The 26,626-nt window shown below is 39.1% G+C and overlaps 1 protein-coding gene across 3 annotated transcripts in view; it reads right to left on the bottom strand.

The window, feature by feature from the left end:
- The window catches only part of CSMD1 (CUB and Sushi multiple domains 1), a 1,994,958-nt gene that overhangs the window by 1,686,424 nt on the left and 281,908 nt on the right, over nt 1–26,626 (bottom strand). For all 3 annotated transcript variants that reach the window (XM_050950505.1, XM_050950506.1, XM_050950507.1), the window contains exon 2: nt 3,583–3,799. In XM_050950505.1, coding sequence (XP_050806462.1) covers nt 3,583–3,799 — 217 coding nt within the window. The remainder of the gene's footprint in view (nt 1–3,582; nt 3,800–26,626) is intronic.

The raw sequence follows: 26,626 nt of genomic DNA, 5'->3' as shown, positions 1-26,626 counted from the left end.
TTGCATATCAGAAATGAACAAGTCGTCAAAAATATAAAATGCAAAGAAGTAACAATACATTTTATAGTTTTTCCCCTAGATTAATTGGAATTTGGTTGTGTTTTGAAGAGTTCATCATAAATTGAAAATGAAATACTGATGCTTTGCTAGAAGGAGTTTTTTCAATAGTATAGAATAAACATGTGATTTGATTATAACATGACATTATTGATCTGACTTTTTATACTTAGGTTACACTATTCTACACTGAGGACCGAAAACACTGCTGTCATAGGTAGTACTCTGGACCACTCATTAATGCAGGTATGTGTATGCAAGCAGGGGAAATGACACTTCTAGCTCATAGTGTGGAGATAGGCTTATAATAACCTACGTCTACATATAAATCATATAAATTACATAAGGGTATCTTATGTCAGATCTGAATTTCTCCCTATAGCCTTTTAAATAAACATTTTTAGGAAATGTGATATTGTAAGAATCACGTTCACATATGTAAACATTACAGCTAATTATTCTCTCTGCTTTTTCCTCAGCTTACATCAACTTGGTACATCTCAACGTTATCCCAAAACATTTTTCAGCTGGCATCTTCTTTTTCGAAAGCAAACAGTCACTATTAAAAACTCAGTATTTATCAGCAGTATTGTGCTTTGCTATCAGTTTACAAAATTATCCTTTAGGCCAGTGGTTCCTAACCAGGGGTATATGCACTCTTACGCAGAGGTCTTCCAAGGGGTACATCAAGTCATCTACATATTTGCCCAGTTTTACAAAAGGCTACATCAAAAACACTAGTGAGGTTAGTACAAAGAAAAATTTCATTGACAATGACTAATTTATACTGCTCTCTATATTATACACTGAAATGTCAGTACAATATTTATATTCCAATTAATTTATTTTATACTTGTATGGTAAAAATGAGAAATTAAGCAGTTTCTCAGTAACAGTGTGCTGTGACACTTTTGTATTTTTATGTCTGATTTTGTGAGCAAGTAGTTTTTAAGTGAAGTGGAACTTGGGGGTACACAAGACAAAGCAGACTCCTAAAAGGGGTTGACATAAACATATAGTTAAGGGTTAATGTCTCTTTTACCTGTAAAGGATTACAAGCAGTGAGCCTGGAACACCTGACCAGAGGACCAATCAGAAGCCAAGATACTTTCAAATCTCAGTGGAGGGAAGTCTTTGTTTTGTGTTGTTTGTTTGTCTGTTGTTCTCTCTGGGTTCTGAGAGTGACCAGACGTACCTACAGGCTCTCTAATTTTCTGTTAAAGTAGTAAGTCCAAATAGAAAGGCGGTTTAGTCTTTTTTGATTGTTTTCTTTATTTGCAAATGTGTATTTTGCTGGAAGGATTCAAATGTGTATTTTGCTGGACGGATTTTAATTTGTATTTGTGCTGGGGGGAAGGCTTCTCTCTAGTGTCTATAAGCTGAAAGACCCTGTAACATTTACCATCTTGATTACAGAGACAACTTTTACTTTTTTCTTTCTTTTATTAAAAGCTTGTCTTTTTAAGACCTGATTGATTTTTTCCCCTTGTTGAGGCTCAAGGGAATTGAGTCTGTACTCACCAGGGAACTGGTGAGAGAAAGGGAAAGAGAAGGGAGGGGGGAAGGTGGAATTCCTCTGTTTTAGATTCACGGAGCTTGAATCTGTATTACCTCTTGGGGAGGGGAAAAGAGGAGGGGGGAAGGTGCATTCCTCTCTGTTTTAAGATTCAAGGAGTTTGAATCACAGTGATCTTCCAGGGTAACCCAGGGAGGGGAAGCCTGGGAGAGGCAACGGTGAGGGAAAGAGTTGACTTTCCTTGTGTAAGATCCAGGGGGTCTGGGTCTTGGGGTCCTCTGGAAAGGTTCTGGGGGGATCAGAGTGTACCAGGCACTGCAAGTCCTGGTTGGTGGCAGCACTACAAGATCTAAGCTGGTAATTAAGCTTAGGGGGATTCATGCTGGCACCCCATCTTTTGGATGCTAAGGTTCAGAGTGGAGGTTATGCCATGACAGGGGTACAGTAATCTGGAAACATTGAGAGCCAGCACTTTATGCAGTTAGGCAACGTTAAACTTTCTGAGTGTGTAGTTTCAGTTCTACAACAACAAAAATTTGGGTATCAAAACAGATTTAATAAAGAAAATTATGTGAAAATTGGATGCTATTAAAATCATTTGAGAGGGTTATATGTTTTCATATCTCTAACAGAGGAATGACTGTATGATGATTAATATAGCTTAATTATCCAAAAGTCTACCATTATATTTTCCATCTGGAAATGTATGCAAAAACATCAATAGCTATATTCCTCAACGAAAGGTTCCAATTCTGTTACACCCTGTCACTAAAAAAGAACACTATAATTTGCTAATATCTACTAAGCAATTTTCCATGAAATATGTAATTGTTATTTGTAACAAACATGAAGGGCACCCATGCATGTCTTCAGTACAGCAAAGGCAAATATAAATTGAAGTTACAATACATGGAACATGCCAACAAAGATCTGTTGCTCAGATCTTGCTTTCACCTTCAAAACACTTTTGCAGATATTAATTAGTGTATCATTATACCATACCAAATGCATTGACTAATATCATCTCTATTTTATAACTAGATAAATTCAGGCAGAGAAAGGTCAACTGACTTTCTCAAGGTCAGAGGAAGTGTGATATATCTGAGCCCTTGTTAAAATTCCGGGCCAAAATTCTGACTTCACAGAAGTGAGTGGCAAGAATCCTATTGATTTCAGCAAGTCCAGGATTGCATCTGAAGAGTTTATGCCTCTTACTCCTGTGCAGCCACATTGATCTCTGAAGAAGTTTCTTCTAATAGATACATACACCTTGGAGAAAACCCCCCCCATGCATTTTAGTATATTAGTACTAAAAGTATTTAACAGAAAAAGAAACATTATTCCCTTGGTATAAGGCAACACAAATACTAAAAATAAAAACGATGTACATTGAAAAACGCATACCCCCTATGCGGCACACAAGGATTGCTAGCAGTGCAATACCTTCACCATCTCTCCTGCTCTAAACTTTTTTGGATTGAATCAACAATCAGACAATATGAACATTCTCTTTCACACTCATATATCTCTCATATTCCTTTTTTTCTTTTGCAATATAATGTAGCTCTGAGATACAAGAAATAAAAACAAACTAACAAACAAAAAATGGTTATTGACTTGAAATTGTTTTTAGCTCTTGAGAAATCATGTATCTGAACAGAATATGGAAACAGCACTACAAACAGCAATTGTAGTAAAGTTAGTTTTTAAGTGCTGAATCCTACACATTTGGAGGAAAATTTATAGTCTGGCAAAATCCTGCAACTATTGTGGTTTTTACACAAATTGTCATCACACTGATCTGAAACTTTGGTTAGCTTCTTTAGCTAGTACAACTTATTTTTTCCCCAAGTAGGATGTGCTAGGAATAATAACAGGGAAGCATAAGAAAGCAGGTCCTCACAACACACTTCATCCAAAACACTGAAACATCAGTGGAGTTTAGCTGTAAATATGATGTCAGAATATGAATTCCTTATATACAACACATAAAAAAGAGTGTACTTTACCTCACTTTTAAATTGCCTTGTTGTGGCTGTCCATCATAAATTGACAAAATATCAAAATCTTCCTCGAGGGCAAAAGTGTGAAATGACAGTTGTATCCGGTTACGTTCTCCTGTGATAATGATCCATGTGCAGTTGGCATAATTTGGATAACCATGAGGAAATCCAGGACTTTCTATTGTACCATTTGGTCCCTGTACTAAACCGCCACAATTCTGACCTGGAAAAGAAGAAATGAAATTATGTCATTTTTTGTAATACTTTTCTGCTGCTTTTTATCCCATTTGTTTTTAACCAACAGCCATACCTGAACTTAATATTTTGACAATTAATCTTTTCTATGTTTGCACAACAATCTTCTCCCTGGGCCCAATTTTCAAATGCCATCATTGGGCATTCTGAGGCACCCATAACCTTACAGTCAATCATTAATGCAGTTATTAAGCATCAAATTGAGCACCCAAATGCAAAGTTTAGTCAGCTAATGTAGGTACCAAAGTTTGAACACTAAATTACATTGTTTTATAGTGTTTATTTAACACTGAAAGCTAAAATAGAGGCACATTTTCTGAATTACTTGCACTGAATTCTAAGAGTCCTACATTTATATGGTAAATCATTATATAGTACCTATTCTGTAATTTATTCAATCTGCAAAGAAAGGGTTAATTTTGTCATTTTCAGAAATTAATATTAAGGATCTGCTTATCATGGCCTTCTAGTTTTATGCCTCCCGCAGAACTTTATGAGGGTACAGCAACTCATTCACATGAAGTCCTCAGCAAATAGACTTCACTCACTAGGAACACTTCTGGTAACAGTGTAGCTGGTTTCCTTAATCCTACATACCATAGAGACACTGAAGCTCAGACATGCATCTGAGGACGTGGGTATTCACCCACGAAAGCTCATGCTCCAAAACGTCTGTTAGTCTATAAGGTGCCACAGAATTCTTTGCTGCTTTTACAGATCCAGACTAACACGGCTACCCCTCTGAGGGCTTCTCTACATCACAAAGTTGCAGCGCTGGTGAGGGGGTTACAGCGCTGCAACTTAGGAGGTGTACACATCTGCAGGGCATCACCAGCGCTGCAACTCCCTGTTTGCAGCGCTGGCCGTACTCCCGTTTTGTCTCGGGTGTAGAGGATCCAGCGCTGGTGATCCAGCGCTGGTAATCAAGTGTAGACACTTACCAGCGCTTTTCTTGACCTCCGTGGAATAAGCAGGTATCCCAGCATACCTGAGGAAGCCTCTGGTAATCAAGCTGGTCTCCTTCCCCGGTTTGCTCTCGCGTTCCCCGAACCCCGAGCAAGCAGGTCTCCTTCCCTGCGGTTTGCAGGGTGGTTCGGGGAACGCGAGAGCAAACCGCGGCGAAGCTGGTCTCCTTTCCCGGTTTGCTCTCGCGTTCCCCGAACCCCAAGCAAGCAGGTCTCCTTCCCTGCGGTTTGCAGGGTGGTTCGGGGAACGCGAGAGCAAACCGCGGCGAAGCTGGTCTCCTTTCCCGGTTTGCTCTCGCGTTTCCCGAACCCCCCTTGAAGCTGCCCAACAGCGCTGCAGTGTGGCCACATCTAACACCACTTGCAGCGCTGGTTGCTGTAAGTGTGGCCACTCTGCAGCGCTGGCCCTATACAGCTGTACTAATACAGCTGTAACAACTAGAGCTGCAAAATTGTAGATGTAGACATACCCTGATACTTGAAGCTCAGAATTACTGTCAAGCTTAGAATTAAATTGCGTTATGATTAATGAAATATTTGTTTGGGAAAAGTTTGAGGCCATGTTGTGAACTACAGTGCTTGGATTCTTATGTGTAGCTCAAGCATTGTAAAAACAAGTATAATCCCAGCATTTATTGTTACACCTAAAACAGAAAATTATTTTAGACTACAGTTTTATTTTTAACTTCACAGGAGTATAAATCTTTTTTAAAAAATGCTGTCTAATGCTTGAGAGAGGTTTCTAAATCTTAAGAAAAGGATTTAATAAAAAGGATTTGCAGGTTAAAACTAAGGAACTAAGAAGTAACCATTTTTTACTAAATTTTAAATCTAGCAATAACGCTAATGGTTAGATATTAAAGATCTGGGGATTCAATAGGTCATTACAAGGAAAAGCTTTTCTAATATATCCACTAATTGTTTCATATGAAGCCAGTACAGACATTAGTACACATTTGTGAACAGTGAATGCATTAAATTACTAAACACAGCATGTTTCAGTTATATACTGTTTAACTGAATTTTCAAATGTTCTCATAGAACCTTTGGCAATCCATTGTATTCCTTCCTCAACAACCATAGGGGAAGGAACACCAGCAGGGAATTCCCTTGGCGTACAGGAACTCCCTCCTCACAGAAAGCCAGTACAGCCAGGTTCTGTGAGAGCCTCCCCGCTCCACCTGAGCACAGAAGGGATACCAGAGGACAGGGGGTGGAGCAGAGCTACTGAAAGCAACCTGGCAACTGACCTAAGACCCATCTGGGCCACAGCTGCCCCTTAGAATTACAGCTCTGTAACTGGCATGGAGAAGAATCTAGCCTAATATGTGAATTAAATTTGCAGATACTGCAAAAGTGGGAGAAATAACACAAAGGAACTTAAAGAGGCTATCAATATGAGCAAAGCAAGGACAAAACACAATCCAAGAGTGCCAGGTAGAAAAGAGGCAGTATGCAGATCGAGAGTGCATATATACAAGGAAGCTTGATTTCAATTTAATCCTCAGTTAAGGACTCTATTTTCATGCTAAATCTTTCCCCCCTTTTTAGTCTTTCTCTTGCAGAGTAATTTCAAGGCTGAACATCTGAGGTCTCGTTAATGTAGACTCAGGTTACCCTGCAATCTCTTCTCTCTTACTTGTCAGTTTTTACTTCATGTGTTTAAAATGAGTAACACACCAAACCTATGATGTTCAGGATCAAGCCTCAAAAACTATTAAAACAGGATTAAGGAGATAGGGTGAAAATAAACATTCTTTAGTGTGATGAGTGAGGCTGCGTAGTTACTTCCCCAAGGATTTTCTTTTTGTTTTATTTCCTGTCCCCTAGTGTGAGACTCAACCTTATTTCTCCTCATTGTCTGCAGCCTCTTCTTTCACCAGTTCGATTTTGTTTTTCTGTGTGTTTATTACCTTCCAATTTTGATATTGTTCATAAACATGATCACTATTCAATCTGTATCAAAGAAGCACCTGACAAAGAGAACCATAAAGGGGCTATGCCTAGAGAATCATAGGGGCTATGGAAGAAGCCATGTGAAGAGAACCATAAAGGGGCCAGTGCCAAAAGGTGCTTGGGTTCATTTGCTTTTATTTGTACATATTTTATTTTGAAAAAAATGTAGAAATCATAATCCTTGGCTACAGCTATCAACAACATCAGTGACTGAAGATTGAGAGCTATTTAGAGAACCTGTTCCATGGACCACCAGAAGTGTTCTGCAAGCCCAGTTCAAGAACTGTTGGCCCAGGAAACTGACCTCTTATTTCAAGCCTGGAACTAGTCCCCATCCAGGTCAGAGATGGAGCATATTAGCAGAGTTGCACTGGGAAAAGAACACAGGCTCTGCCCAGGTTGTAATTGTTTTGTCAATAAACGTAAGTCAAACATCCAGAGCTGTCACATTCTACACCTCTCCCAAACAGTAAATGAAAAGACTTATGGGAGACAGTTGACAGCAAATTAGATATGAGCTGGAAATGAAATACAGTATAAAATAACACTGTTTTGGGCTGCAGAGGCATCATAAAACAAACATAGGCCACTGGTGAGACTAATTTACAATGCTCTATTATGTTCTGGACACTTCAATACCCGTAAAATGTTGATAAATTTGAAGGAATTCAGAGAAGAGCAACGAGAACAATTAAAAATCCTGAACAGACTGAAATGTAAATATTAAAGATCAAAGGGTTTAAATAGTAGTAGTTGGATGAAATTAAGCAAAGGAGAATGTAGGCTGACTAAAAGGAAAAAATACCCTAAAAATAAGATCTATTAACATAATTGGCAGATGCTACAGCCTGTGTGTCAGTTAAATCTGTACAGGGCACATCACCAGAAGAAAATCTAGTCATTGTCAGGGGAATGCAATTGTGATCTAATAGGTCCATCATTAAATTCCACTGAACTATTATTAAAAGGTGTACAGTAGATTGTATGGATGTAAAATGTGTTATTGGCACTAATATGACTTTTATATACAGATTGTAAGGAGACGTCAATATAGATATTTTGACTTCATAATATAAAAATATAGTACGAGGGAAGTTCTATGATTGTAACTGAAGGTCATTGTTAGAAAACTTCCTAAGGATTTTCACTGGAACTGTTATGAGGAGTTTGGTACTTGGGTACCTGAGAGACCAGTTTTCTTCCAATACCATACAATAATGGCTGTGATCAATTGAGGCCCTTGAGCTATATCAGCCCAGGCTTGCACAATAGTCTTTGTGAAAGACCCTTGATTCAGGGAAAGAAGTGGAAGCTAAGCATCTAGGAAAAGGGGGTACAATTTGTTTGATCCTTGCGCCTATAAAGACACAAGTTTGAGTGATGACCCCATTGTGTACCTGTATAAGCAGTACATGTGAGAATGTCCATATTATTCTATCCCTGTATTTATAACCATTGTGCATGTTTCAGTGCATACATGTAGTGCTTTATTTTAGGCTTCAGAATAAATTTAGGCCTCAATCCTGCTGAATTTTACACAAGTAACCTTCGTAAAGGCAAGTAAATCATGTGTTTTCAGGATCAAGGCCTTACTTTGTAATTTTCCTTTTCTACTATTTATATTGCTCATTGTCACTTTCAATGGTCACTGTTAAAGTGTTGGGACATATCTTTTAGGAAATAATTAGAGATTCATTATGCCATTACAGTTATTTTCTGTATTTTCTGTATAGCATAACACTACAAAATTATACTCAATCATTAATTTCAGAACAAAATCAAGTCAATAATAGACTTTTAAAACCAAAGACAAATTTAAACAGAAATACCAAAAGCAAGCACTAAAAAATTCTGTCCCATACAAGGTCAAAAGTCCATAAAAACCCACTCCATACCAGCCTTCAAAACCCAGGGGCAAAAACAAGTACAACATTAAAATAAAATTGATCTAAAAATAAGTTGACTAAGTTGCTCAAATAATAATATGTCTTTCAATAATATAAAAATATAAAATAAAAAGAGAGACATTTCACACTACCAGCCAAACACTTCTGGCTAGATTTTGATACCCATACTCACATTCAATAGTACCTTAATCCATATATAGGCCTATCAAAATGAATGACCCATCTTGTGGGGTAAGGTGCTACTCAATTTCAGATTGGGTATCAGTAACTTTGAAAGTTGCCTTACAGTAAATCTGAAATGAGTCAGAATCGTTTACTTTCTGCAGGCAAAGAGGAATTAAAAAATATTGAGACATTTAAAGTCTTACTCATTTAAATTGTCCCTTCTTCACAAGCATTTTAAACCTACTAGAATAAGTAAAATCAAACTCCTACTGAATCATTTCCAGTCAAGTTACCATGTAAAGACAGTTCACTCTCCAACTCTGAAGCTATTCTAAGGATTTTTTTCATTGCTTTAAAAAATATAAAAAATTAAGCTCACAACTTCCATCAACTATACAAACAACCAGTACAAACTAGTTTGCTCAGTCTTCGTTTGTATTAAGGAACCCTTCAGTCAGCTTGGATATCATTTTTTTATTTTAATTTATTTTATACTATATCTACTATTAACATTCACAAATATTTTGTTGCTACTCTTGACTGGACAATTTTGAGTTCCAAAAGAATTTGCATGAAAAAGTCACACAGGGAAATTGACTTGTTTTTCTCAAGTGTAGATATTGATTATTCACATCAGTAAGGAAAAATGAATCACCATAAACGCAGATTGTTTAATGTTGGATGCTCACATCATTTATCACACCCAAAAGCACTTTACAAACTAAGGGCCCTAACTTACAGACAGGCACATACTTGACTTTGGTAATGTGAGTACCCCAATTCACATCATATCATCACCATCTCTTAGTGTATTTTTTCATATTTAAGTAATTTAGATCTTTTGGTGAGAAAGATACTGTGATTTTGTTGGTTACTGTGTTGCTGGCTAAAGGTTAGTGAAGAGTTAAATCAGCCTTAATTCGTTTTTTTATCAGCAGGAACCAAAGGCACTGGCTGTGGAAAGCCCCAGTTTCTGTGACTCAGACCACATAGGCATTAATTCTTTGGAAATTTACCATCACTAATATGTAATCAGGAGTGGGTGGGAAAGAAGAATTCCAGCTTGTACCCTCAGGGGTCTTCAGACAGAAAGTGTTAGGAAAAAAAAATGCTTAACGAAGATTAAAAGATGATCTTAGGAAACAGGGATTCACTGAACGGGGACCAGACTGAAAGGCAGAGGCTGCAGTCTGCCTCACCTGTCACCAATACGGGGATGCTTGGGACAGTGGAGATCTACCTAAACTTTCAAGAAATGGCTAAGGTTTAGGTATGTGTATATGTCTTTTGTTATTTCACGCTTTTCCTCACTGTTGTGTTCCTGTGGATTAATAAATAACACTTTATTTTGGACAAGCTGTTCTATCTCTGCATTTTTACACTGTTATATAGCGGGGGCAAAATCCAGCTGGACCTGCTGAAGATTCCCAGTTGGTGAAATAGGGGTGAATTTCAGGTTTCTACCTTGGAGAGAAGGATAGGTGTGGGCCTTTCCTTTGGAAAGGGTGCCTATGGAGAGACTGATTGTGGGGGTCAGACATTCAGCTCCCTCTGGAACTGTAACACCAGTGTCCTTGTTTGCTGTTCTAAATAACTTTGATGAGTCAGATAGACCCACCTGAGGCATCCCAAAATTAAGGCATCCCAAATGGAATCCTAGCTTCCTTGTGCCTCAGTTTCTTTATCTGTAAAATACAAAGTGATAAGCATAAAAGGGGAAAAAATCCCTACATTTGCCAATAGTTATACCTTCACAGGATCTGTAATTTCGCAGTATAGCATTATACTTGCAAAAGGAAATAACTTTAATAACTCTGCTGTGTTTTTATTACCAACCACGTTACCCACTATAGTCATGTTATTAGATATTTTAAGTAACAATTTTAAAAATACTTTTTGTGAAAAGTGCCATGGAAGTGGATCTTTACATACTGTATATATTCTAAACAAGCAAACTATAAAAATAAATCTATGAAAAAGAGGAGTACCTCCCTTATAACCTTTAGTAGGGTAGGGTACTCTTCTACAATAGACAGACTCCCCTCTACCGGATGAGGAGAAGAGAGTGCTATTATCATTTAACCACAGAGTGATTCTCACTTGCTTTCTGGCCCAATTAATTAAATAATTGAATAATTAACTATTAAAATGGAACAACTTCAAAGGACCAATTAAAGGAGGACTACATCAGAATATCCCATAGCCCACTGGTAAAAGCACTGACCAGAAATGTGGCAGATTCCTGTTCAAATCCCTTCTCTGCAGAGAGAGGTGGAAACTGATCCAGTGGTTTCCTATGTCCTGGGTGAATACTCTGGCTTAAAAGTTTTAAGGGAGTTCTTCCTTCCCTGTAGTCTATTTTATGTGATGCTAAAGTCACTGGATGAGAGACACAGGTCAGCAGGTCTCCCATTTCCTATATAGATACCCTAACCACCATGCTACAGAATCATACTCTCACTCTGGCCCAATGACTAATTATTTGCACACAGTGGAACAGTTTCAGTAGGACAGACCGAGTGACCTCACATCAGAATACAGCTCAGTATTTAGAGCACTCTCCTGAAAGATGGCAGATCCTTGTTCAATTCCCTCCTCCTCATCAGGCAGAGGGAGGAATTCAATCCTGGGCTACGGTGACAAGATAGCAAGTTTGAAAAATTGAGGGTTGGGGGGGAAATAGTTGCCTATAAAAGACTAAGTCCCTAATATTGGGATAACCCAAAAAATAGCGGGATGTCTTGTCACTTTACACTGTGCTAAACGTTATAAGGTGGGCACCATCACTACCGCCTCAGATTTTGACTGGGACCTGGTCTGGTCTCTGAGAACTCCTACTGAATGAAAACCTATGGGTGAGATAGCAGAAGGGCTGCCTACCTTCCCTCACTTCATGGATTGCTCTGGGACTTAGACACCTAGAGTGAGGCAGCAGTATGCATGTCCAAAACAGAAATCTATGTGCCTAGGGAACATTTACAGCTAAAATGTAGGTGCAGAATGAAGTTCAGTGTGTACAAGGTTAGATGGCAGCCAAGAGGGAGATGTGTGGATCATGGTGGTGCCTAAAATTGGTACTTAAGCACGTAAAGTATGGGGTTTAAGTGCCTAAGTACTTTAGTGGATCTGGACATTAGTTGAGAAGGTTTTTTCGTTTTTTTTTAAACCGCCATAATGTTTCAAGTCAACACCAAGTTGCTTTGGCACCAGGGGCAGCTCCAGCCCCAGCATGCCAAGCGCGTGCTTGGGGCAGCATGCTGTGGGGGACGCTCTGCCAGTTGCCGGGAGGGCAGCAGGCAGGGTGCCTTCGGCAGCATGCCTACAGAGGGTCCACCGGAGCCGCGGGACCGGCGTGCTTGGGGCGGTGAAATGTCTAGAGCCGCCCCTGTTCGGCACAGCTGTGTGGAAAGTTTATGCATTACTTACCTATCCAATGTTAGGCTCTTCATTGTTCTCACCCCATCCCTTTTCAGTGCTAGTAAGCAAGCACTAAAGTTCAGATACTGCAGATCCAAGCACATGCATAACATGAAACCCACAAACAGTCCCACTGAAATCAGTGGGACCACTCACATGTGTAGAGTTATGCATTACTTACATCGTGGCAAGATCTGATCTTAAAATTCTCCGATTTCAGCCAAAATTAATGAAAATTATATTTTTCACTTATTTGACCAATGAAATATGCTCATGACTCAAACAACTAATGTTTTCATTTGAACTAATTCCAACATATTTGTGGTGGGATCTATTATCACAATACATTTGTATTCTAACAATAGAGTGGCAAAAGGTGAGGGGGTGGGGGAAGCTTTTAATATCTAATTTTTAGATATTTTGTAGCCTGGAGACAATAAGTAGCAAATATCAAAAATAGAGAATAGCCTGAGCTGTGAAGTTTGGATCCAAAACTCCAGATCCAAACTCCCTCAAAGTTCAGATATGTTCAGATTTTGTAATTTTTGTCCAGATCCAAATAAAAATAATAGACAAATGACTGATAAGTGCCTACAGGGAATATAATGATCATTTTGAACACTAATCCAGTTGCCAACAAGACTACTAAAGATGGAATCAGTCTATAAGACATTTTAAATCCAAAACCTAATTTTTAGCTTCAGGACATGTTTTCCTTGATTATGTTGGTTAATCACAAAGGCTACTGAATTCAGAGTATCAGATTAGTGATTTGAGAGTCAGATTGTTGTTTTTTCAAGGTTATTATGTATATATGAGCCTGTACCTAGGACCCAATTCAAATAACAACCTTTCAAAAGGTTAGAGATTAATATTACGATGCTGCAAGTAACTCTGAAACCAGTTCTGCTGTGTACCAAGGCAAAAAACTTAATTGCTAGTGTATAGGATTTTTACTATATTTTTTAAATGAAGTTCTCAGTTCTGAAACACATATTATACATCAGTTGGATTGGGTTGCCACTACAATTGAAAAAAAAGATATTTCATGCTCCCTTTTTTTATACAGGGCAGTCCAAAAGAACAATAAATCGGTATCCACACAAGTTAATGTGGAAATAAAATGTAGCAAAATGTGTTTCCCTGAAGGAACACATTTTTTAAAAACAGAGGTTTCTATAATACTTTTTAAAATCCTTCCTCTAACACCATCAATTCAGTACCATTGGCTAGCAGGGGCAAAAATAAAACCACCATAATCTCTCTCTCAAGGCTACAGCTTGTCAATCCTTGCTTCTGACACAGCAGCCCCATGCCTAGTTCAAAATATCTAGTCTATGAGAAATTGCATTAGCCTTCCTCCCTTCAAAGTAATGACCACAACCTAGCAAAACAGATTTTTTTGAACTCTCTCGATTATAATGCTTTTGCATCAGTTCAGATCCTGCTTGAGATTCACCAGGAAGAAAGAGGGTGGGCATATTAAAAAGAGAGGTACATAAACTGCAAACCTGCTTATCATCTGTTGTATATGTAAGAGGAAGAGGCCAACATAAAGTCCCTTCGTAGAGGGCATGGGGACCTATAATGCCAAATCCTTAGTTAATGACAGATATCATGTTAGTTTTAAGGGGTGCTAAACCTGTTGTTTATCCATCTGACTGAAGGGAGACTGTTGATATGGATAGTAATCTTTGTGGATCTTTTAAATAAAGTAAAACAAAGTTAATGTTTTAGGTAAATATAATTCATAGTGTTATGATTCCTTAGCAACCAGTAGGTGAAACAGGAGAAAGTAACAGCAACATAGCTAAGTCAAATGGAAGTGATGCCCTTTAATGAAATGATTTCACCATTTGCAAAATACTAAGGCAATGCACCTAATTTGCCTCCTACTTACACAACTGTAATTTAAAAGTAACTCCATTGTTGCCAAACATATGTGAGAGGAGAATCATTTGTGAGGGCTCCTGCAATGTCCACAATATCATTTCGGTACCAAAGTCTGATTACAGCCCGAAAGGTTGCTCTGACTTTCACGGTCTTCTTCCTGCCACTTTCCAAGGGGGGTGAGGGAGACCACTTCAGTGATAGCCATGCTTGCATATCAGTATCTTAGAGAAAGTTGCTTATTATCATCACTGTCTGTCTGAATTATGAGGTTGAGAACTACAGTACAGTATATTGTAGTTTATGTAGCTTGGTTTTAAAGTACTATTGAAACAGCGTATTATCTGACCAAAAGATCAGACTTAAAACATGAAAAATCTATTTGTACGATCATAACTAATTCTTGCTTTCTATTCCTCTCTCATTCTCTTGTCTCCCCTGTTACCTACTCATTTTTATACCATTTTTTGTACGTAGGAGGCATCTAAGCATTGGAACTCCATTGGGATTCCTAGGTTTGACCCAGGAATCAATCCAGGAAACGTCCTGTGGCTTTTCTACTCTAGCATTATAGTGACCCCTTTACTTCCCTGGTAAACCTGACCCTCCTTTCTCTCTTATTAGCTACTAATTCAGGGTTTATACACTGTTTTAGGAAGTGAACAAATAGCATCTTCCCAACTAGATTCCAAAATGCTCTGCTGATCGCCTCGTGGGGGGAATTCATTCTTAAGGACTGTATTTAACAGTATTTTATTTTTTGGAATGGGATAAAAGATAGATGGAAAATTCATATTTTTGAGGTTAAAAATCTATCTTTATTGCTACAATGAAATATGAAATGGAGAATTTTGGAATTTGCATCAAAAACTGATATTTTATCCAAGTAACTACAGTAAATCAGGTATTTATATGCATCATCGGTTGCTATGCAGTTTGCTGTGCAGAGGCATTAGGAACCTCTTCCAATTTTTAAACTGTGCTGTCTATCTATATACAATCATTAGGAATGTGGGGGCTTGGCAATTTTGTTTGGAGGCACTACTGACAAGAGTTCAAGGAAATCCTTGTCTCTTTGGTGGGGGAGATGACCTTCAATGGCCAATTTAAGGGCTTTTGTTCCCTAGATAACCATGGGCCTTCTGACTGTCAGCACAGTCTCACCAGCAAACAACACAGGTAAAATAGCAGTGAACATGATGGAATTACAAGAAAAACAACAAGCAGTTGCTGGAATGTTCTAATTAAATAAAAAACTGAGCTGGTACCTCACTAACCAACAGGGATTCTTCATGCAGACCCTCACCTAATGGGGTTTTTTAAGCTCCCCAGTAATATCCCCTTATCCCAAGTAGGCCTAGCAAAGCACTTAAGCACATGCTTAACTATTACCCATTACTCACCCACTTAATGTCCCAGTGAAGCTAGGATCAATGATCCAGTGAAGTAAATGAGACTACTCAGGTTTTTACAGTTAAGCATGTGTTTAAATACTTTTGCTGGACTGAGGTCAGAATGAGGATCTGAATGAAGGAAAGGAGGAAAGAATGACTTTTGATGGAATTGTGATATATAATTAATTTATGCTTGTATATTAAAGTGATGGGCACTTAAAGAATGTTTGCAGTAACAAACCCCAAACCATAATCTTTGCTCATAATGTAGACGGCTATAAACCCATCATCCCATAACTCTCAGCAATCTGCAAGCAGTACAGTACAACAGTAGAGGCCTCAATACCGAGGTTCTTCTCAAGGAGACAGTTGGTTTTGGAACTCCTAAGTTCAACTGCTTGCCCAGAAATTGACACCCTCTGTGGCCTATGTAATAACTTTAACACCTCAGTTTATCCATGTAAAATGGGGAACATTGTATTTACATACCATATAGGCCGGTTGTAAGAATTACTATTTCCAACATGGATACATAGTGGGAGCTGCATATTATTGCTGCTGAGCTACCTCTTGGTTTTCCATATTTGTGAAGCAGTTTGCATCACAGCCAAACTAGGGTTGTTTGCTCAGCTGCTGTGATGACTCAGCCCCCAGACATGCAGCAACAGCCTATCACTGAGGGGAGCCTCAGTCAGATGATACCAGGTTGCAGATCAGTCTGAACAACAGTGCTATCCAGCCAAAAACCCTCCCGCTGCCTCACAGTGCCCCAGACACCAGCAACTCCCATCCAACCCCTGCGTTGCCTGAGCTCTGTCCGTGCCTTGCACTAGCCTCACTCCAGCCTCAGCAGTGACCAGTTCCAACCTTGCCTCTGCCTCCTGGTCCCATCCACCTCCCCGAGACTCTGACTATCCAGATTTGACTTTTGACATGTATCTGGACTCTCACTTTGGTACCGACTTGGCTTGTCTTTGAACTCTGATCACCCAGTTTTGAACTCTAGCCTGCACCTGACTTCTAGCTACGATTCTGACCTGGTTTTGTCTGTGGACTCTGATCTCAGATTTGGCCTGTCCCCAGATCTCAATTCCAGGACCACCATTGGCTGAGGCCCAACCCTACGTCTAACTGTAACCCATGTTCCAACTCCTAGGCCTGATTATTGGGGGCAGTGTCTGATAAAATTTAGTAGAAGTTTCAAAATATGCATTATTCAGATACATTCCTCAGAGCAGCTGTATTATTTATGTATTCATTCACAACAGTTCCTAATAAGTATCTGATCGTTACTGTGTTCTGTAATATACAAACACATAAGGAGAAATAGTCCGTCCCCTGAAGAGTTTACAGATTAAGAAAGAGAACAGCATTTGAAGGATGGTGAAGATGAATACAATCAAAATATAGATAGCTTTTATATGTATGTAATATGAAACATTTAATTTTGAAGTCAAACACATACACCACAACTACATCCAATTGACTGTATAGGTTGATGCCTTATTTTGCAGTGGAAGTGGGGCTATTCAATCGTGTTCTCTGGAGTTTACCAGTACAAGGTGTAGCTGCCTGGAACACTCTTCGAAGAAAATGAAATTAAAGGTACTAATAATTTTAACCACAGAAAATGTTATAACTTCAGTATACATAAAATGTAATGTCTTAGATATGTTTACCCTGTATTAAAAGTAAGTATGGACTTTTATTGGCCAATCAAATGGAATGGTGAGTAATGTACTTTCCAGTGGATGAGTGAAAATGCCAACAACTGGAACTTATGTACATCCTTACTCAGAAGAGTGCAGGTAACTATTATCTTGTTGTGCAAATAGAAAATGCAACAGCACAGAAAACTATGAGCCTGATTCATCATTGTTCTGCATCTTTGGCCAATATTTGCATCATAGCAAAGTGGGTGGGAAACATTACATTTCTAATTTGGCATAGTTTCACACCCACTTTGCAGTGGAGTAAATGGCTATGTAAGGCACAGGCTACTTTTATTTTCATTGTTATATATTCTCTTTTCCTTTATCCTGTACTGTATATAATCTTCATCATTTTCTCTTTATTGTACATCTCTCAAGCAATTATTTAGATTTGTAAACCATGATAAGAAATGTTGGAGGAGCATTTGCAGCAGCATTTCAGTTTGCTTCGAGCTAAAACTGATGAGGATAGTACCTTTTGAACAGTTGCTCTGGTACTTAAGGGGAATCAAACCATTCATGTTATTGATAGGGGACACAGAAACAGACAAAGGTTGATACAATGACCTGAACACAGGATGAATTAGAATATGTTATGAAAGTCAGATGAAATTGTAAAATGTATCAATGTACAGGACAGATATGAAAATATTTTAATATTAGCTATTACCTGCATGGTTTTATTCTAAAAAATGCAAAGCTTTACCTGGTATTGTGGCATATGTGCTTTCCAAAGATATCTTCCTATAGTATATACTTATTTTTAGTAGAAGTACCATGGGACATGGAAATCACCAAGACTTATTTTTCTGAATAGCTGATTAAATAGGCAATCTGAACATATGTAAGCTTGTCTATGTATAAATGTTTAAGGTTTTCAGAAACTTGCTTGATGTTCTCATGGAACACATTCTTATTTGTTTAATCTTCCCCCCCATAAGCCACCCTTTCATGGTAAGACGTGTATTAAGTCTGGTGTGTTATCCAAAAGCAGCACAAACGATACAATTATATACCTTTTTTTTTTTGGAAGAGCTGATCTGAGAATTTGAATGAAGATTTGAAATGGGTATACAAGGATTGCTTTTTGCAGGGATATTGCAAACAATGTTCTATAGAGTTCATTTTACATGTTTTAACAGTCTCCACCAATGACTCATCTGCAGAAACTGCTTTGTTTGATGGAAAATGAGCAGCAGAACAACCAGAGCAAATGGATGCTGTTCATATTGGCACTGCCAGTGACAATGAGATATAGGATGATCTGCTGGGTCAGTGCCCAGTTCCACAGTGCAAAATTGCCCAAGGAGTTGCAAGTTATTTTCAGGTGCATTGACATTTTTTTAGTAAATTATATGAAGAGTTTACCTGAAACATGTTCCTCTATGAAATATTCTCCCCTTCGTTCTACTTTCTATATAAGATTGATAGAAGAACTATTGCAGTAATTCTGTGGCCAACATTCATGTGTACTATTGTCCTTTCTAGTACATAGCCTACCGAAATTAAAAGCCCTGACAGCCAAAGGATCTCATTTAAATTAAAATAGCAGAAGCCTGTGTTTTTGTCATCAAAGATCCTGGGTTCTATCCCCCTGGTACAATAGTACAGTGTGGTTGACTAATGTAGCATCCACGAGTGTGATCCTGCTCCCATTGAAGTCAGTGACAAAGCTCCCGTTGACTTCAGTGAGAGAATGATCAGTGTTTATGTATGCAGATTCAGATTCATTAGACACCTGGCTTGTTTCCAAAAAGAGGCACAAAATTTGAGAGGGAAACTATTGGCATGCCTTAACAGAAACGAAACGAACATGCTTCTGAGATACTGTGTATGGGGCACCAACAAGGGCAGGGTACAACTCTAAAATGTCAGCATTGTATTATGCTATCTTACATCTCATCTGACAGACCTGAAACCAAGACGGCTATAACAACACTGCCTATCTCAATTGACAGGCATACTTCTGTTACACAGCATAAAAAGGCAGGAGAAAACAGCACAGATTTAAAGAGAACATGCTTATTTTAAATTAGATAACCATTAACAGTCCTTTTAAAATATGTTTTAGATAAATTAAACCTGAACATGTCCTCAAAATAAACTAACCAACACCATGCATTTTTATAAAACAGAATTTAAAATTTAAAGGAGACGGAGCCAGTTATCTAGACACATCACCATCATCATCATCATCATAATGTTCCCTTTATGCCTCTGGCATTTAGGGCAGCAACAAAGCTCCTCCAACACATCTGCATGATTAATCATTAAAAACAGTGTCAAAGATAGCCATCTCCTACCTACCCTAATCAGAACTGATTCCCAGTTTACACTGTTGTACAAAGCTTCCCTTTAAAAAAAATTTTAAAAAAATTGTCTAATAATATATTGAAACTATTGAACACAGCAGAGTCTTGTAGCAGAAACGGTAAAACTGAATTTTCCACATTCATCTCCTGGACAGACAGTCAAATGCTGTTTCACACTCCAGCTGAAACACTCCAACCATGAATATCTTCTTTATGCCATTGTAACTTATAAAGTGATGCTATATAATTTATGGTGGGATTGTCTGCGGAGGTTATCAAGTCAAAACAATCTATATTCTTACAATAGCAAAGAAAGACCTTAAAACAAAAACAAAACAAAAAAAATCAACTTAATAACAACTGTGACCTTCACTTGAGTCACACTTCATAAAACCCAATTTGGCAACACATGATCATGTGCATTATATTTCTGTTTAACAACTGAATGAGACTTATTTGTCATTTATGTCACTTGTTGTAAAGCAGCAGGTAGCAATGATATCTTTCAGTGCTTATATTTATGAATCCTGATCTCTGAGGCTGTAAAAACACAGTTTCAAAGAGACTTGCACAAAAAACTTCCACTGGTAGCAGCTGGATTGCTACACAAACAACAAAGACATTGAATAAAGCCTCTTTCCCAAAGCTAGTATTTTTACAGAAAGTTTCACCTTCAAATCAGATGTTTATTAGTAGATGCCAGAGGGTAGCTAGCCCTCTGAACAGGCCAGAGCCCCAGCCTAGCAGCACATGGGTAAGAAAAAATGCTGAGGACACCTCCCTCCCTACTCCCTGAGGAGAAAGAAAACTATCGGAGAGGGGAGGAAAGGGACTGCAGAGAGAGGATACCGCCAGCAAATTGAGGAGAAGGTGCCAGAGAAGCCACCATTCCAAAGAGCAAGAGGTAGAGGAAGCCTACAGAGGAGGAGAGGTAGGACGTATGTCAGGAAGTAGCAAGGGACTGAGAAGAATTGGTTCTGCCTTTTCCAAATGAGGGCCCTGAATTGGAACCCACTGGAGTAGGTGGGCCTGGTTTCCCTTACCTATTCTGTGCGAGGTCTTTGGAGAATAAGACTCCAAACCCAGGAGACCTAAGGCTGTCTAGTCCCCACTAGAGCCACAGGGCTTCCGACTCCCTGTTACCCTGAAGAGGACAATGATTATTAAGAACCAGGCCCTTCAAGGGCTGGATCATAACAAGAACTTGAGAAACACAGAAGTGAGTTTGGTGGTGTGGGGGGGATGGAGTCAGATTGGTGTAACTCTGCATCCTGCTGCAAGGAGGTGCTAACAGATAAATGGCCCATGTTACAGAGACATCTTTGATTTTAAGTGACTTTGTGCATGCTGAAAGCATGTTTTACACATCTTCTGGAAAATCTAACACCATAAATACACATTTTGAGTCAGATCCTCTCTTGGTGTAAGCTGGAAAATCACCATTGGATTGAACAGACCTACACCAATTTACACCAGTTGATCATCTGGCCAACTGTGTAGATTATTGGAAAACCTTCAACCTTTCCATATTCATTAAGCTTACGTATAATATTTGGTAAAAACACTGTAGGATTTGATAGCATTAACATATCATCTCTAAGCACTCTTGCTTTATTGATACTATGTGTCAGCAAATTGAACATAATCCTGGACTAACTTGTCTGCACTGTGGGTTATGGCCTTAGATTCCTTGGACACGTATTCATGTGGACTTTGCCAGACCATTAGAAGGTTATGCTTTTGATCATAGTCAATTCCCCTTTCAAAATGGCCAGAAGTTTTCAGAATGACTTCTACTACAGCTACCAAGATCACAGGACACCTTGGGACCTTGTTTAGCAATTTGGTTTACTGTTACAGTTGGTGAGTGACAATTCTGTTCAGAAGAGTTTCAGAAGTTCCTAGATTAAAATGGAATTCAACACATATGTTCTGTTCCATACCATCTTTTTATAAATTTGCTAGTGGAATACTGTGAACAGACAGCAACAAAGAGTCCTGTGGCACCTTAAAGACTAACAGATGTATTGGAGCACATCAACTTCCCTGGCCACACAACAGCAGATGTTGTGTGGCCAGGGAGGTTGAAGTGCTCCAATACATCTGTTAGTCTTTACGGTGCCACAGGACTCTTTGTTGCTTTTTACAGATCCAGACTAACAGCTACCCCTCTGATACTGCATACAGACAAAGTATTCTGAGTTATCAGCAGAAACTGGACAATTTCTTGCTTGTCTACAGGACATGTGCGGCTACTACAGGAATCACCTGCAATTCTTTTTTTGATGTAATCTTTGCATACCAGTTGGACCTGCTGTGGCCTGATGTTGCCTCATATATAGCCAATCCCAAACTATATAAATCTCAAGCTATGCAATTTGATCAACAATATAAAATTTGCCTTTTCAAGCAGGAAACTTAGTATGGACTTGCAACCACTGTTGGAAGAATGAAATTGGTACCTGAAGAACTTGTAAAATGCACAAGACCTGTGCCATTTTGGGGAAAACTATCCATGGAAATGACATATAGACCACAGGCCGCCTCCAAAATCCAGGGATGTTCCAGGAGGATTTTTTGTCCCTCTGATCCAACCTCCTCTTGTTACAATTCTTAATTTTGAAGACTTTTTGGAAGAAACTGATTCCTTACCATTAACTCTTCCTGTTGTACAGGACAATATCGCACCATCAACGTGAGTGTGAAAACCAGTGGAGTGTCTGAATTTATAAATTGTTTAACTAGTGAGTTGCTATTTTGGGAAGGAATATTCCCTTCCAGTGTGACAGTCTGTGGTAATACAACTGCACTTTACAGGGTATGTCTATACTAGCCGCCGGCTCTGTGGGCAGCGATTGATCCAGCGGTGGTCATTCTATTGCATACAGTGTAGTGCTCTCCCATCGACTCCTGTATTCCACCGGCACAAGAGGCGCAGGCAGAGTCGACGGCAGAGCAGCAGCAGGTGACTCACCACAGTGAAGCCGCTGCGGTGAGTAGATCTAAGTATGTTGACTTTAGCTATGTTATTCACATAGCTGAAGTTGCATAACTCAGACTGATTTCCCCCCACTATCGCCCCCAGTGTACCCCAGGCCTTATTAGGTTATCAAAATGTTTTATGTTCACCATGTAAATAATAAGGTGCATCTATTTGGGAACTATTTTAAAGTAGGTGGAGGAATGTGATATTCTGCCCCTTTAAATGATTGGGCACTCTGTCCCCAGAGCAGAACACCACCTCTGTTTGTTGCCAGAACTGGAAAGTCACCAGCAAATAGCTCTGTTTAAATCAGCCCATGTGTTTATTCCCTTCACTTGTCAGTCCAAATATAACAATTACCATCCTAGGCAGGGCTAGTATTACTGACTATTGTTAAGGTTGCCAGATACTTCCCATTATAAGACCCTATTTTCTGTGGCTTAAAACGTTGCCAAATTTTAACCATTTGGGCTGAAATTTTCCAGAACCAGATGTCTCCCTGAGGCTGAATTTATTTTGGAAAAGTTTGGCTGTTTCTTAGAACAAGGCTAGGGAAAAATATGTTTTTTTGCCCATCTTAAAAAAAACAGATTTTTTTTAGAAATGCTTTAATACCCCCATGCTTGGTGTAGGGGACTGAAATTTGGCAAGGATGTGAAGAATGTTCCCTTTGGTATCCACATGCAAATAAACCCAAATTTGGCCAAAGTAATAAGTCTTTGAAGAATTACAGTTTGCAGAGAGTCAGTTAAAACATGCTGGAGTTCAACAGCTAAAATCTCTCAAGCTTCCAGCCTCACTGAATATGCTCAATCATCTCACAGCTCTTAGTGCTGACCAGATTGCATATGCCATCCTCACAAAGTGGCTGTGTGTGCTCCATGACAGGGCTGCAGGGGCTCAGAAGGACTGTTCCTGAAATGTTTTTTCCAAGACAGGGCAGGGCTAGACACTGTAACTGAGAGCAGGGAGTCTCTTCTGTGCTGACAATGCTGGCACCAAGGCTGCTTAGAAAAGGAAAGCATTTGATTTGAATGCAGAGGGGACAAAGCCAGATGCCAGGAAGAAAAGGAGTAGATTGGGACAAGCAATCCTGTGAGGCTCGAGGACGGAGAAACTGTGACTGGGAGATGGAGGAGAATGTAGGCTGGGACTGGTTGGGCATGGAGGTTATGACTGGGAGCTAGTGATGGAGATGGGGGGAGATGGGGAGCCATATGTTGGTGAGAGGGGGGCAGTGATATCAGACAGGGAACAGAAAGGGGGAATTGGGACTAGTTAGGTAAAGAGAGTGGTGACAAAGAGCTGTGGTGGAAGGAAGGGAACTGGGAGACTGGCTGTGCAAGGAAATTGGAACCAGGTCTCTGGAGGTGGGGAAATGGACATCAGCAGGGGAGAATAGGAGTTGGATAGCAAGCCTGAAGGGTCAGACTAGGACTGGATGGGCAAGGAGACTGAAACTGGATGGAAAGGACAACAGGATTGGAATAAGGAGCCAGTGGTGGGAAGACAGGTTGGAAGGGAAGGAGCAAGCTGCAGGGAAATAGGGAGAAGAGTCTGAGCCCAGTGGAACACACTTCCTTCCAGAGCCTGGAATGGAACCCAAGATTCCTGAGTCTCACCATTCCTCTGCTTTCAGTAAATATCTGTGAAACCACTGGCAAAGTGTGTCTAATGCTCTTGTATTGCTTGGCCCACATAGAGAATGACGTTCTATTGCTATTATTCATTCTATAAGCTCAAGCTGCAGATGTTTATGCAGCGGATATAATTGTTCCAAACTTGTTGATGAATCATGTTGGTGTCAAGATGATGGAATTTCTGTTATTTCAGTTTGTGTTTATTTAAGAAAACTTAGAAAATTACATACATCCAAAAATCTATGTTAAAAGAACTTTATTAGGAGATGTCAGTGTTAAGGTTGCAGAGGCCTCTTTCTGCATATGCATTTTGTGCATATTTTGGCCTCCTTGTGCATATGCATTATGATAAGTTTCAATTACATGATCACATACTACTTTCCCCACAAGACCCCCTACCTCCTTCATCATACAAGAGGGACAGGCCTTGGGGATGAACCAGGATTGTAATGTAAAGAAAGCTATTTGTTGTAGGACCTTTGACTTATTGTTGCAGAAGCAAAAAGGTGTATGGTGAATGAGGTAGGGGACTTCAAAAAGAGATAAGATGGTCTGAAGGTTAAGACAGTTGGATGCTGAATTGGACATTATCCCAGCCTCTGACACACAGTTCTGAATGATGTTAAACTTTTTCACTGGTGGTCACTAATTTTGTGTCTCTTATTTTCAGGGTGCACACACTGAGACACTGGGGCCTGACTGGCAGAAGTGCTGAGCCCTTCTACTGCAACTGAAGTCAATGGGAGCTGTGCCTGGATATATAAGTGCCATATTGTGTTAATTTCTCTGAAAAATCAGATCCTTGAAATCTCAAATTGGGCATCCAAAATTAGTGGATACTTTTGACCTCAATCTCTTTGTGCCTCAGCTCCCTGTCTGCACCACCCACTTAACTAAGAGGTTATGTGACAATTAATTAATTAATGTGAGTGAAGCATTTGGGTTCTATAGTTCTGATCACCATAGAACAGCCCATGAGAAAATTAGTTATTCTGTCTTCAGAGCAGGTTTGAATAGTGTGCAGTAAATGAGGCCTACAGAAACCCATTGAACAATGAGGAGAAAACAAAATATTGAACAGCTGCTCATTAATTGACCACAATCCATCCTGCGCACTGAATGAGGCACAGGAGTCCTGTGGAAGAAATAGTATGTGATGAGGTAATTAAAGACTGTAGGATACAGCATATCTGCAATGTGGCTGATTTAAGGTTTCCCAGGCACTTCCTAACTTTTGAGTGCTGGACTTTGCAACTTTAACAATGCTATTTTAACATAATTTTTCTGCATAATTATTATTTAGATTGTCCTTGTGCTCGGTAGATTCTAGGCACTTTCCAAACACAGAAGACACAGTCTCTGGTCAATGAATTTACAATCTAAAAGTATTAAAGAAGAGGAAAAGGGCTAAAATATGCGCACAAAAGTGTTACTTCAGCCAGTTTCTTAAACATGTTCCTAACTTTAAGTCCTATTAAAATTAAGAGAGCAATCATATACTTTAAATTAAGCATGCTTTTAAATACTTCATTGAATTGGGGCCAGGATGATTATAGGTCTTATTGGTTATATGTTGTTTTTTTCAGTTAAACTCACTAATTTCTCCTCCTGCCATCCTTTTTCTCCAATTCACCCCAATCCTTGTCCTCCAAACCTATTCTCAACTTCAGGTCCAGTGTTTTTACACCCTACTCTCTCAAAATTTGAACCCCTGCCTTCATATAAGTGAATAGTTCAGTCAAGATGAATACATAAGAGATAAGTAGATGACTTCATCAGCTAGTTTGTTGTAGGTTTTGTGGAAAAAGTGATTCTTCAGGAGTGATTTCAATGAGAAGGTTATGGCTTTGTGGACCTAATCAGGAAGGACAGTCCATGCACAGTTGGTGGCTAGAGCTGGCTGGAAAATGACAATTCCATTTTGCAGCGACTTTTTAGGTTTTAAAATGTGTTTTTGTTGTGCATTGGAATGAAAACAAAACCTCTCAAATGTTTTCACAAAACAGCACCCCGTTGAAATGTTCATTTTTTGATTGAAAAGATCTCGGGTTTTTTATTACTCTCTAACTTTCTCACAGCAGAGCATCAACCCTGATCCTCAGAGACCTGCCCATCAAAAATAGATACATCTCCCTGAAATGTTTCAGCTTTCAAAAATGTTCCAAAAAGTTCTGTTTGTACCATAGAAAAAAGTGCTAATATTACTGTTGGAAAAGCATAGCAATACATGCTTCTCTAGTGTCCCTAATATCTCTCCTTTATGTCTTTTACGCACATGTAGGTTTTTTTGTTTCTTTTTTTTTTACTGAACTATAAACTTACATGCATCATGCATTTTCCCAAGATTTGCTTTGTCAGAGGAGCCAAGTGTTTTGGTCCTTCTATTCCTTTAAACTATCCTAGCCCTGATTTCGAACCAGTATAGAATAACCTTTCCTGATTTAGCTTTGTCAC

This window comes from Gopherus flavomarginatus, chromosome 4, assembly GCF_025201925.1.
Source record: "Gopherus flavomarginatus isolate rGopFla2 chromosome 4, rGopFla2.mat.asm, whole genome shotgun sequence".
Classification (NCBI taxonomy): Eukaryota; Metazoa; Chordata; order Testudines; family Testudinidae; genus Gopherus; species Gopherus flavomarginatus.
Note: the sequence above shows the minus strand (reverse complement) of the source record. Positions and strands in the feature narration are given on the sequence as shown.